The sequence below is a fragment of the Elaeis guineensis genome, chromosome 1 (genome assembly GCF_000442705.2).
Source record: "Elaeis guineensis isolate ETL-2024a chromosome 1, EG11, whole genome shotgun sequence".
NCBI classification, from domain to species: Eukaryota; Viridiplantae; Streptophyta; class Magnoliopsida; order Arecales; family Arecaceae; genus Elaeis; species Elaeis guineensis.
The window spans coordinates 115,100,117-115,112,909 of record NC_025993.2 but is presented as its reverse complement, the minus strand read 5'-3'; the positions used below and the strand labels follow the sequence as shown (position 1 = coordinate 115,112,909).

Below are 12,793 nucleotides of genomic sequence, written 5' to 3'. Positions count from 1 at the left end.
AAGGATTTTCTTGCCTTAGAACCTCTGCAAGATAGTTTTGGGCTGTAGATCTGGTCATTCAACAATTCATTCAAATATACTCAACCTTTGGACAGGCCATTTATTGAACCTGCAAGTATATTCACTTCACATCATTAGTAAAATATGCAAGTCTATGCTATTTAGGGTGTAGAACTATGGACAATGGGGGGTTACAATGGATTGTTTATATCCTTATACTGGTATGCACTTGTGATAACATTTGCTTCTCATAGGTAGGCTAGAGAAGAATCTTTTGGATGCTCTACTGTTTATGATATATGGTGTGATACACATGTGTGGAATCTATATATGATTCATTATAAAATTAAACTAACATCATTCATCTTTATGATTGTTTAATAAGTGAGGTCATCTTTAATTCTTTATGATTGTTCAATAAGTGAGGTCTGGTGCCTGGAATAATTCTGATCTGATCAGTTTCCAAGCAGTCATGTCACTTTTGCTAATTCAAACTACATAAAATTAAAATATGTAGCTAAAACTTCATATATAGTGCAATAATGATAACAGCACCCCCCCCCCCCCCAAAAAAAAAAAAAAAGAAAGAAAGAAAAAGGAAATCTGGAAAACAGGAAAAAAAAAAACACTTGCATGCACTGAACATGCAAGCACTTTGGAAAGTGGTCCTTTTGCTTGAAGTTAAGCAAGCAATTACAATTTCATACATGAATACCTTCTTTGGTTTGGTAAAATGGATTGGATAAGAGGATAAATGGGTGATCAGGAACTAAAAACTGAATATCCAGTTCTCAAAGACTCAATACATGTTTAACATAGAGAAAATTCGCTAAAAGCCAAAGAAAACCTTAAGTTAATCCTGGTGGTAAGTTCAGGGTATGCGTTTCATATGCGATACATATGGGAAACTAGGTGATTGGCCATTGGCCTGCAAAACATACATGTTTTAGGCTTCAGATTACGCTTGTTTAGGAGATGCATTTTTTCAGTGTATCTGTAATAGCTAAATTGTTTTATCAAGAGTTTGACATTATAATTTGTTTCTTCTGATGGAACATATGTATAATATCTCTTTCTTTCTCTCTCTGAAAAGGGGGAGGGCTACCCCTGCCCAGCCACCTGGTTTTAGGTGGGATTTGAACCTGGGTCATTGGATATCACAGCCCGATGGCTTTACAGACTGCCAAACCTACTTGCTTCTTCTGATGGAATTATATGCATAATCTATTGATCTGTTGATTTTCATAGTAATATCAGGCCATTTAATTTGAGCATTACTCAAACATGATAGTGAACAACTGAAGGGCATTTGAAAATATATTGAACTGTATTGTCAATATGACAGTGTCATGATTAAGATTTGAAGCTTTTTGACATATATTGTTAAATTTCATGTGTTATGGTCAAAGCATGTGTAGCTTCTTTCGCTTGTAAACTTAGTTTCTTTTAATATACAAGGTATCCTATATATTTTCTTATATTGGTTAAGATATTCACAGGGATTTTTACAACCCAATGAAGTTCACATATTTGGATATGCCCGAACAAAGCTTTCAGATGATGAGTTAAGAGAACGTATCCGAGGGTGAGATTTCATTCTTGTGATTTTACCCTAATTGGCATCAAGAATAACTACAGAAACTATTACAAGAATGACTTATCTGTCTTTGTTACTAATCAGTTGTTGCATTGGAAAAATATTAGACAAAACATTCAGTGCCTTACTTTATTAGCCCTTCGATCAAGGATTTAGGTCCCAACGAGACGTCCCGTAGGATATCGGGATGAAACACCATCCTATTTATCGGGATAGGATTGTCCATTAGCATCGCAGCATCTCGATTGGAATGTCTTGGGACATCTTCTGTCCCAAGTGTCAGGATGGAGTGGACGGTGGTGCAAAGACATCCTCTGTCCCAAGTGTCAGGATGGAGTGGACGGTGGTGCATCCCGTTCCATGGGAAAATTGGGACAGTTCCATCTCACGGGATTTAAAACCTTGCCTTCGATGTTACACTACAATTTCTTTCATCTGGTCTATAGAACAAATTTCTCTCTCATATATTTGTTTTATTAATCCAACTTGGAGCAAGTCGGGATGTTGTATGCTTCTTTTTCTTCACCTAGCATGCACATGCTAGCTTGCAGGCATGGAGATAATGGCGGTTCATGGAGATCTGGTGGATTTTTCATGAAAAGTCTAGAAGGGGTGGATGTAGAAAAGAGAAGAAGGTCCTTTGTTGACTTGGCATGTAATGTGGTAGGAAGTTGCTTTCAAGTGGGTTCATTTATGATATATGCAGGTGTTGAGGAATGATGACCTAGGAAAGTTTGGATGGATGGAGTGGTATTTAATGAGTACACTTAGAATTCAAATTTGGTCCCATGAATGGTGGGGAGCAGAGAGAAGTGGGTGATGTTGATGTGCGATTGGCGTATCCCTACAGCGATTGATGTATCCCTCCAAGCCATCAAAGTGGCAAAATGCCCTACAAAATTAGCTTCACTACATTGTATAAATAACAAATAACTCCCCTACAAAATTATTTCCACTACATAGTATATAAAACAAAGAACTAACCAGTACCATCAGATTTTCCAGAAAAGCACGTTACAAAGCTTAAGAGTTTGTAGGGTCCAATAAGGAGAATTAACCATGTTTCTGTAATTTATTTTCAACATGGTACTTGTGATACCATCTTCATGAATATTTTGACTTGGCACAGAGTGAGTGTGCAACTGCAGCAAGGCTTGGCAATCACAATTCACAAGAGTCATCAGTAAGTAACCAAAAGAAATATTGTTAAATTTGGTAGAGATTACTGGTAGGAATGGTAATTTATAATGATGTTCAAAGCAGCATCATAACATATAATAGACATTAATTAATCAATTCTACGTGAGTCACTAATAGTCGAAAGGGAAAAAAACAAGTGCAACTAAGGACATGAAGACACTAATTCCACTTTTAACAGAGGGTCTTTGAGCATGTTGTGGGTGACAGAGGGGGTGGTTGTTCCCTTCATGCTTTCTTTTCCATGCCTTATTGAAGTTGGCCTTGACAGTTATCATGTGATGAAGAGAGTGACCTAAATTACTTTCTACAAAATGTACATGCATTTATGTAGACCATCTTGAATTGCATCCCCCATGCTAAAAAATTTTACAAAATGCGAATGCATTTGTGCAGGACATCTCGAATTGCATCCACTCATGCTTTTTTAGATTGCTCCGCTCCCCTGCTTCTCTAATATGGTTGTCTCTTTAGAATCTCTTGCACATCATCCAGTGTAAAAAGAAAAGATTCATGGCATCCTCAGAGGATTCATCCATTTAAATAGATTAGAAGGATGCAACTTGAAATGACATAAATAGAAAGAAACGAGATACATTCACTGGCAAAATGACTCTGGACACCATAAAACTTTAGATCAGGTTGGACTTCCACTCTATTAGAGGTACAAAAAAAGATGAACTCTAAGGGTTCGTTTGGTTAGCCATTAAAAAAGTATTTTTTTTTGCTTTTTGATTTTTAAAAAGTAAAAATCAAAAAGCAATGTTTGGTAACATCATGAAAAGTAAAAAGCAAAAATCAAAATAATCAAAATAATTGCTTTATATGCAAAGCAAAAATTTTTCGCTTTCCAAAACTTGCTTTTCTGCTTTTTTTGCTTCCATACATCTAAAATGTTGAACCAAAAAGTAAAGAGTCCGAATCCTTCTCCCTCGTCGAGCTCTTCACCTCCCCACCCCCTTCTCCTCTCTTCTTGAACCCTTCTCCCTCATCGAACTCTTCACCTATCGTCCCCAAACGTTGCTTTTTGCTTTATAGCAACGTAGTTACCAAACATACTTTTTACTTTTTTGCTTTTACTCAATAGCAAAAATAAAAAAAAAAATAAAAAGTACTTTTTAAAAATCAAAAATCAAAAAATGTAACCAAACGCACCTAAGTGGGTTAACCTCCACTCTAGCGGGGAAAAGACCCTAGAGCAGGTCAGATATCCACTCGGAAGTTAAAGAAGAAAAAGATACATCGTAGGCCTATTTTAAAAGCATTGTTTATTGGCTGTGTTGTGGTTCATTGTGTTTGTTGAGTGAGTGTCGAAATGAAGCTTTCTTCATCTTCTTATATTGGAAGGACTGAGGATAGTTATTTGCAGATATTAGCTTCCCTTGGGTGTTAACTGATGGTTTTCTCCATAAGTAACAAACCAACTCCCCTTTAGTGGTTCCTTTAACTCCCTTTAGAGCTTGATCCATAAAGAACTTCCTCTTGATGGTTATTTGATGAATAACTACACGGCCTTCAACAAGGTGAACTGGTCATCATTGATTTCGTCGAGTGTCATATATAAAAAGTAATTTTATCAAATCATGGTCAAGTCATCATTACTGAGTACTGACCATTTCAATAGTTGGTTGCTATTCAGGAATATACGGATGCAAGTGGGTTGACAGTTCATGTGCTTAAAGGGAGAGATTTTGACAACACTATAGTCTATGGCCAATGCAATAGCCGAGAGGGTAGGAAAAATTGGGAGAGAGATACTCCTAGAGCTTCTGGTAATGATGACCTTATGGATCTTTAAATCCTTGCAACATTTCTTAATTATTGATTTGAACTAGACTGAGCACCTCCCTTACCAGAGTGTGCATGTGTGTGTGTGAGAGAGAGAGCAAATAAATGCATACAAATGGGTAAACAGATGACAACTAAACCTTAATTCTAACATGTCAAAAGCAAGCATGAAGATTGAAGGACAATTGTGCTTGTCTCAGGCCTGAATTTTTTGCTTATATGTTCAATTTAAAATAACTGTCCCACTTGCTGAAAAAAAAAAGAGAGAGATTACTGTCTCTCTACAAATCTGGCTTTGACAGTAATTTCTCTGTTGCATTTGCCTCACACTAATATTTGTTGTACAGATTCCTTAGTCAAGGTAAAGGAGCTTCAACTGAGCATACAGATGATCTGTTGAAGTTTTTACAATTGGTAAGTCAGCCATCCGTCTTCTGCCTTCTGAAGATTCTCAAGTGATGTAACTGACAAGGATTAAATGATACTTTGCAGGTCAAGTATGTTAGTGGTTCTTATGACAGTGAGGATGGATTTTTGTTGTTGAATAAGGAAATTTCAGCGCATGAGTCATCAAAAGAAGTCAACCGGGAACTCTCGCAGACTGTTTTATCTTGCATTGCCTCCATCTGTTTACCCTTTGGTCTGCAAAATGATCAGAGATACTGCATGAACCAATGTAAGATTATTATGCTGAGACCCATTACGAACCTGGATTCTTTAACTTCCAGTTCTCTAATTTGAACTTTGTACCATAAATATTGCACTCCTACCAGCACCTTCTACATTTGCAGGAGGTTCATCATTAAATCTCAGTTATTTGAGTTAGGGCGTTCAAGTGACTTGAAATGCTTATTCATATCTTATTGTGATTGGATTAAGTTGTTTTTATGAATGTAATTTGTTCTAATGCCTAACGCTTTCTTTGAGTTGCACATAGGTAGCTTAATGCACTTCATGAATGTCTGGTTGGAGAAGAATGGGTCAAAAGAGAGGACATAATGCTTTTCTAATTTTACTGTAATATAAATACTAATATGCTATGGATATGACCATTCATGTTTAGTTGAGAGAGGAAGTAGCTGAATGAGCCACTTTGAGCTACATGTCATCAATAAGATTCTGTTTTGTTTAAACTCATGCAGTATGTTCTGTTGTCTTAAATTGTTTATTTTATTTTTATGTATTTATTCAACAATGCAAGTATATCATCATCATCATCATATTATTATTATCATCTTCACTATTACATTCTGTCTAAGGACGCACCGAGTAAAAGAGTTTTCTCCAAACTGACAAGCCAAGATGCTATTTGTTATGCATAAATCAATGTTTTACATACACTATGGGGCTATAGGCCTAAATTTCATGTCAGGTATGCTCTTCCAATCCTATGCATGTAATCAATGTTTTGTAAATTCTTCCAATTGATATGTTCTACACTTGGAACATGAAATACTAGTGCTTCTTGAGTTAGGGAGAATATTAAACTCAAAACTCTATTTGATGTTTAAACTTTTTTCTCTTTTTAATCTTGCAAAAAACTGAGATGTAACAATGTAATGGATAATCCAAGTTTTGAACATATAGAAGCAACCAGCCTCACCTATTATGTGAAAGATTGACTCTTCACATCATGGCAATGATTAATTTGTATAACTTTATCTTTAACCACTTCTCATTTTATTTCAGCCTAAGAAATATTGCACACCTAGATGGAAGTTTTGACTTCATGAACTGCAGAATTCAAAGGCAGGATAATGGAAAATTATTCTGCAAGTTTATATGAAAATCATACAGATAAAATGCTGATGCTTATTATCTCATATACTTTGCAGGTGGCAATTAAAGTTTGCCAAACACAATTTAATTATTTAGGCACTTAGGTCAAATTCCTTTTTTTTTTTTTTTGGTTAGACTAATTTTGATGATAACTCATTGTTAACTGAAAGAGGTAACTGTTCTAGAAGAGAGTTTACTGAATGAAAAATTTTCTATTTACTTGCATATACAACTACTTGCATGTCATACGTTGCATGAATAATATAAATATAAAATCTTATCTTGCTCCATACAACTATTCACTAGTGTAACTCCCAATGGCATTTTGCCATTCCTCTCATAACGTTGTTCAGTTTTGGCTTTCAGCAAATAAGTTTTATGGAACTTCTTTGAAACCATGAATTGCCATTTATATTATATTTTCTTTTTCAGCTCATCTTAGTGGGTGGACTCGTATTGTTGTTGAGAAGCCTTTTGGAAAAGACTTATTCTCTGCAGAAGAACTTAGCGTGCAGCTTGGAGAGCTATTTGATGAACAACAGATTTACCGAATTGATCACTATTTGGGGAAGGAATTGGTCCAGAACTTGGTACTATTCGAACTATTACTGAAATATGCCCCTCCCCCTCCCCCCCCCTTTTTTTGGTGCAAATTCTAATAGGCCATGTGTAGCCCTTTTCCGAATGCCTCTGCCTCCATTCTCTGGTGAATTTAAATATGCTACCTGCTATTCTCCATTGATCATTTTGTTCTGTGTGCATTTGAATTGGCAGCTTGTGCTTCGTTTCGCCAACCGCTTCTTTGTGCCTCTATGGAATCGTGATAATATTGCCAATGTTCAGGTAATAACTTCTCTGTGCTTGCTGAAGATTGTTAAAATCGATAGCTATAATAAGTTATTCCAAAACAATCTGATATATACCATTTTACTCAGAAATAATCTATTTTTTTATTTGTTAATCAAATTAGTAAGTCCTAACTTTTTCTTTTTTTGCCTCTAGTGCTGTGCATTCTACATTTCATTTTCATTTTTTTAATATTTTCTTTTTTAAAAAAAGTTAAAAGTTAAAATTTACAATTCACAATTCTGTTTATGTTGAGTAGTGAGTACATATCCGTTCCTTGAGTGCCATGCCCACAACAAATAGATTAGATGGAAGACTAAAATTTACAACAAATTTTAAGGGTCCATTCCAAGATGTATACTTTGGCTGTAATCAACATGGTTGGACAACTACACGTACGGCGATTTTAGCATCTTCTTGGGACCTTTGTCCTTAGCCAATCTATTTTGCTTCTAATTTTCTCTCATCTTTAATCACTGCATTTTAATTTTATGCTTTGTATAGATAAAATGAAAAGTTTTAAAGGATACATCTATATATTCCACATGTTATCCCCCATGCCTTTCATTGAACTTATTTTCTTTCTAAATCCCAGTTTTTCCAAATCTTAAATTCGTAATGTTTCCTTGTTCAATATGCTATTTACAGATTAGGGATTGGAAACTGGAAAAAACACTTGCATTGTCTTCCTTATCAAATTCTAAATGTGATTTTAGAGTATCTGATTTCATTTCTGTCCTTTGTTCTTATTGATATTGTTTGCTCAAATTTGACACAATAGTTTGTTTTAGTAAAATGTCTTGTAATATAGATCATTACCCCTACTTCAACCTTCAAGAAATTATTTTTTATCCTTTAGACTTGCAAAATTTAGATTAAGGGGATTTTGGATATGATTCCCTAACTTGGAGTGACATCATTAGCTCCATTGGAATGTATTATTGTAAAACTAAATTCAATAGAAAAAAGAAAAGGGGAAAAGGGAAATTTTCCTCATCAGATGTAATCAAGTAGGATATCTATGACTTATATGATACTCAGCCTTACTAGCTTGTTTGTTAGTAGGGCTTGATTGATACCTGACTAGCAAAGGAAACACACTTAGGGCTTGTTTGGTTGCCAGGGATGGGGGGTGGGGGGAGTATGGTCAATGGGAAAATGAAGGAACCCCCCTTGTTTTATTAGAGTTTTCAAAGTACAGGGATTGGAAAGTAGCATTGCCATGGGAATAAACTTCCCATGTTTTATGAGAAAGAAAAATTCATATAGGACATGGGTTTTTGGCTTTCCTCTGGGAAGAGAATTAGGATTTTTTTTTTTTTTTTCAAAAGTGCCCTTAAAATTGTGAATAGAATGGGGTAAGGTCTTTTTCTTTATTAAGGATATAATAGGTATTTTTTATAGCTTTCCTAGAAAAGTATGCTCATCCAAACATAAAGCACTTTGGAATATGCCACTTTTCTATGGTCAACAAAACATGTCAAAACACTTTTCCAGACATCATATTCTCAGGAATCAGCATCTTAGGAAAAGCATTCCGGTGAGAGAATTTTCTTCCCACAAACCAAACAAGCCTTTGGGGTCTATTTGAGAATCCAGTAGGATTAGGTTGGATTTTCTACAGGAATTGGGTGTGTTGCTATGCCTGGCCCATCTTCTTCTGAAGGCCCATCCTAGTCTTAGCCTAAACCTTATCTATGGGCTTGTTGGCCTGCAGGAAGAAGAACAAGACCTCCACAGGTCTTGTTTCTCCTCCCACATGATTTGGGCTGGGGATCCAACCCAGTCCTACTGGATTTACCAAATAGGCCCTTAATTGTCTACCTATAGCTTGCATTTACCTGGTCAAGTCAAGTAGGTTTTAGTCAACAAGACAGATCGGGATGATGTCATTGGATAATTGAATATAGCTTGTGTCAAGTCTTTTTTTTTTTAAATTTAATAATAATACCAGATATGTACCCTAGAATGGATGGAAGTGATCTAGAAATTACTGAGCCGACCTGAAGTTATGATGCAGTTATGGTTCATAGTGTTGTGGTACTGGTACAGCAGCCATGACCTATCAAATGAATTTTCAATCCATACATGTCTCTGCTTTTGTCTCATGGAATAATCGATTTTACCTTGCCATATTTCGAGATTGTAAAGTACCTCATGAGAAGTTTTTGTGTACTGATGATCTTTTGATGGATTTGTAACAAAATGTGTCAAATATTTTTTTGTTGAATCTTTCTTATAAATTTAATTTTACTATTATGTTGCTTTTATTGTGAAAAGAATTTAGTGATTATTCTTTTGTGCTAGTTACTTTTATTGATAATATGATGGTTGAGAGGAATGTTGGATATCTATGATTTTTACAAATACTTTCAAAATTGAGGACTGCTAGAATAAGATTCTGAGAAGTAATGATGCATGGAGACATGCATATATGGTGGAGACTGGAGAGTAGCAACTTACATACTGTTCATCAGACTGATGGTTTAGTTCAAATAATTTATTTTCTCTGAGACCATGCTATCATGATCCTTTGTTTCCTTTTACTGGCTTTAGCTCCAAAGGCTTAACATAAAACATCCTTTTTTTACCTGGAACTCATGAAACATTAATATTTCACCCAAGCAATAGAGTACTTTCCCATACTGTGGCATGAGTTATTGAGTTCATAATTTTGTAGGTGACCATGAGAGTGATTAAATTTCTATTTTGTAAAGTGCAAGTCCTGATAAAAGCATATGCATTCAATTGCTGCTATGATAATTATAATAATGGAATGCTTATAATTTGAGTTGAAAAAAATGGAACAGGCCATTATCCTTTTCCTTTTTTAACGTCAAGTCATGGTTGAGGTTCAGCTCTCACTGCTTAAAGGCTGTGCAGCTTTAGTTTTTCAAGATGCTAAAATACAAATTTGTGTTTAAGAGAAATTTAACATCCATTAAATTGTGAGCATATCATTTGAAATATTTTCACTTCTGAGAGATAAACTCATATTCTGCAGATTGTCTTCAGGGAGGATTTTGGAACTGAAGGGCGTGGAGGATATTTTGATCAATATGGGTACTGAAACCACATATCCTTTATAGTTACAAATATTCTTCATTCAAGATATTTGGTATCAAAATCTCACCAATTTGCAAGCTTGTAGTTGGTGCTATTAAGGAAAATGTGAGATGCTTGGTTTACAATATTTTATTCAAAGCTCAGTTTCACATGCTTTATATGAGTTTGTTCTCCTTGAGGATTTCAGCATCTGTTTCCTTATTGAAAAAATTGTTCTAATCATAGTTTTGCATGGTAACTGCTTGCATACAGTACAAGAAGTAACCCTTCCCTGTATTGATTTGATCCCAGTCCCACTTCTCCTTGGGATCACTGTCTTTTAGATGTGCTTATTTCCATGTGTTTATTTTTCTGTAATCTGTGTAGTTACCATATCTGTTCACTTATTGAAATAGCTCAATCATCCTTTCTCATATGTGGGAATTCAAAATCTGATATTTGTTTATGCTGGTGATTTGCTCCATCATTGCATTAAAACTTTTGACAAGCTAACTTCCTTTTTTTCTTTTTGGTGCAGAATCATTCGTGACATTATTCAAAATCATTTATTGCAGGTAAAGCAGATAATATCAGATTGTGTTCTTTGCTTGCACCAAAACTTTTGGCATTAGAATTGTTAAATTTTATTTATAGTGATAGAAGGATTAGTATTTGCTTCCTGAGTATGTGCACCATTACTATTTATTGATGTATTTGTTTGATAGAACAGTTTCTGCCTGTTCTTCGTTCGTTACATGTTATTATTCTATACTGGAAATTAATATTTGCAAAAGCAACTCAGGTCATACCCTAAGTATTAAATTTATAGTTGAGTAAAACATCTTAGAGATTGGAGGATTGCTTTGGATTCTAATCTCCTGCATGTCACAATAAGGCAAAAAAAGGGCCTTTTATGTAACATAAATCAACGTACATGATTTCTCACGAATTTATACAATATTGTTCAAGTATTTTGGAAAATTGAGGATTACATCTGTCCAAGCACCTCGAAATCTTGCAAAACCTTTTTTCTATCTATGCTGAAATGTTTTTTCCTATTTCCATCTGTTGTTAACTCTTATCTCCATGTTTGAAGGTAGTGGTAACCGGTAATCATTGTTGTCAAAATCTTATGATTCACGATGTGGAACTTATGATCCAGATCAAAATGGTGCTAAAAGACATGCATCTTAGTTGTGGTTTGGGATCACTTAGAAACATAGGATCTAGATCCGTATTTTAATTATTCAGTTCCCTGCATCATAAGAACCGACTTGATTATGCTATTTCAGGGCTTGCCAAACTGATTTGAACCACTTGGTTCAGGGTGTATGTACCCAAACCTCTAGGGAACTGGGTCAATTTTGCTGCGTGGTTCGGAACAGACACATGGTTGATCCAAACCAAGCAAAACTCAGATTGGCTCGATTCTGATCAGCACCTGCTGATTTGGTCATACTGATTCCTTTAAAAAACCTTCCCAAACTCTCTCTCTCTCTCCCCCCTTGGTCATTCACTCTCTCTCAATCTGCCCATGGAGACTCTTGAAGGGAACCTTGTCAGCCATTGGCCCCCTCCATGACCTCCAATCTCTTGATCTTCTCCATCATTCCACTAGCCACCAGCTCCCTTCGCGACCTGTCTTTGATTGAAGACCTCTGGCCCTAATCATTGATCTCAAGCCTCCAATCAACTACTTACTACCTCGATCAATGACCTCCATCCTCTGATTGAAGAACTTTACACCAATCGATGAGCTCCGGTCTTCAATATCCTTCTTCGATATCCTTTCTCTCTCTGTCTCTTGCTCAACCTCTTTTCTTGCTTGCTCTCAATGGCATGCGATCCACATTGTTGTACTTAGATTGTATCTGTATGGTATGGTATAATATTATACCAACCAAGGAAGGCTGAAGCGGTACTGGCCAGCATGCTGGTAGCAGGCCAGTATGGTACCGTATTGGCATTAAAAAATCAAGAAAAAGGAGAAACCCCCACCCACGACACTAAAAAACAAAACAAAAAAAAAAAAGAGAAAGGGCCGAACCGGTCGGTTGGGCCTGAACCGTACCGAACTGGGCGCTTCAGGCCAGTTTGGGCCCTGACTTGAAAATTAGGGTCGAACTGGATTGTTTTGTGCTGGTTCGGCTCGGTACGGGCCGAACCAAGTGGTTCGGTCCGGTTCGGCGAACCATGGTACCAACCTAGTATCAACTATTACGGGTACTATATAGTTTCACAAATCTTGTTTAATAATTTTTTCATTGAACCTATAGTGTCTGTATTGTTGTTCTATTTAGTTATTAAATCATATGTCATTCCATTTCTATAGTTTATTTTACTATATAGTTTTTTTTTATTTACTGATCACTTATAAATCTTGAGGCAATTTTTTATAATAAGGTTCGCCAAACTAGTACAGAGGGGATGTGACCTGTGACCGGTTAAGTATGGTACGGAACTGTACCATGTTGTTCTGGGGTATATCAACACAGCAAGAGCTAGATAGGGAGGAGGAAAGCGAGAAGGAGAGAGAGTGAA

The 12,793-nt window shown here is 35.9% G+C and overlaps 1 protein-coding gene across 1 annotated transcript in view; it reads left to right on the top strand.

Annotated features, from left to right (window-relative positions):
• The window catches only part of LOC105038680 (glucose-6-phosphate 1-dehydrogenase, cytoplasmic isoform), a 35,183-nt gene that overhangs the window by 2,417 nt on the left and 19,973 nt on the right, over positions 1-12,793 (top strand). Inside the window, 9 exon segments of the mRNA XM_073260592.1 lie at positions 1,500-1,585; positions 4,930-4,996; positions 5,075-5,157; positions 5,159-5,241; positions 5,244-5,258; positions 6,794-6,951; positions 7,136-7,204; positions 10,212-10,270; positions 10,791-10,827. Coding sequence (XP_073116693.1) covers positions 1,500-1,585; positions 4,930-4,996; positions 5,075-5,157; positions 5,159-5,241; positions 5,244-5,258; positions 6,794-6,951; positions 7,136-7,204; positions 10,212-10,270; positions 10,791-10,827 — 657 coding nt within the window.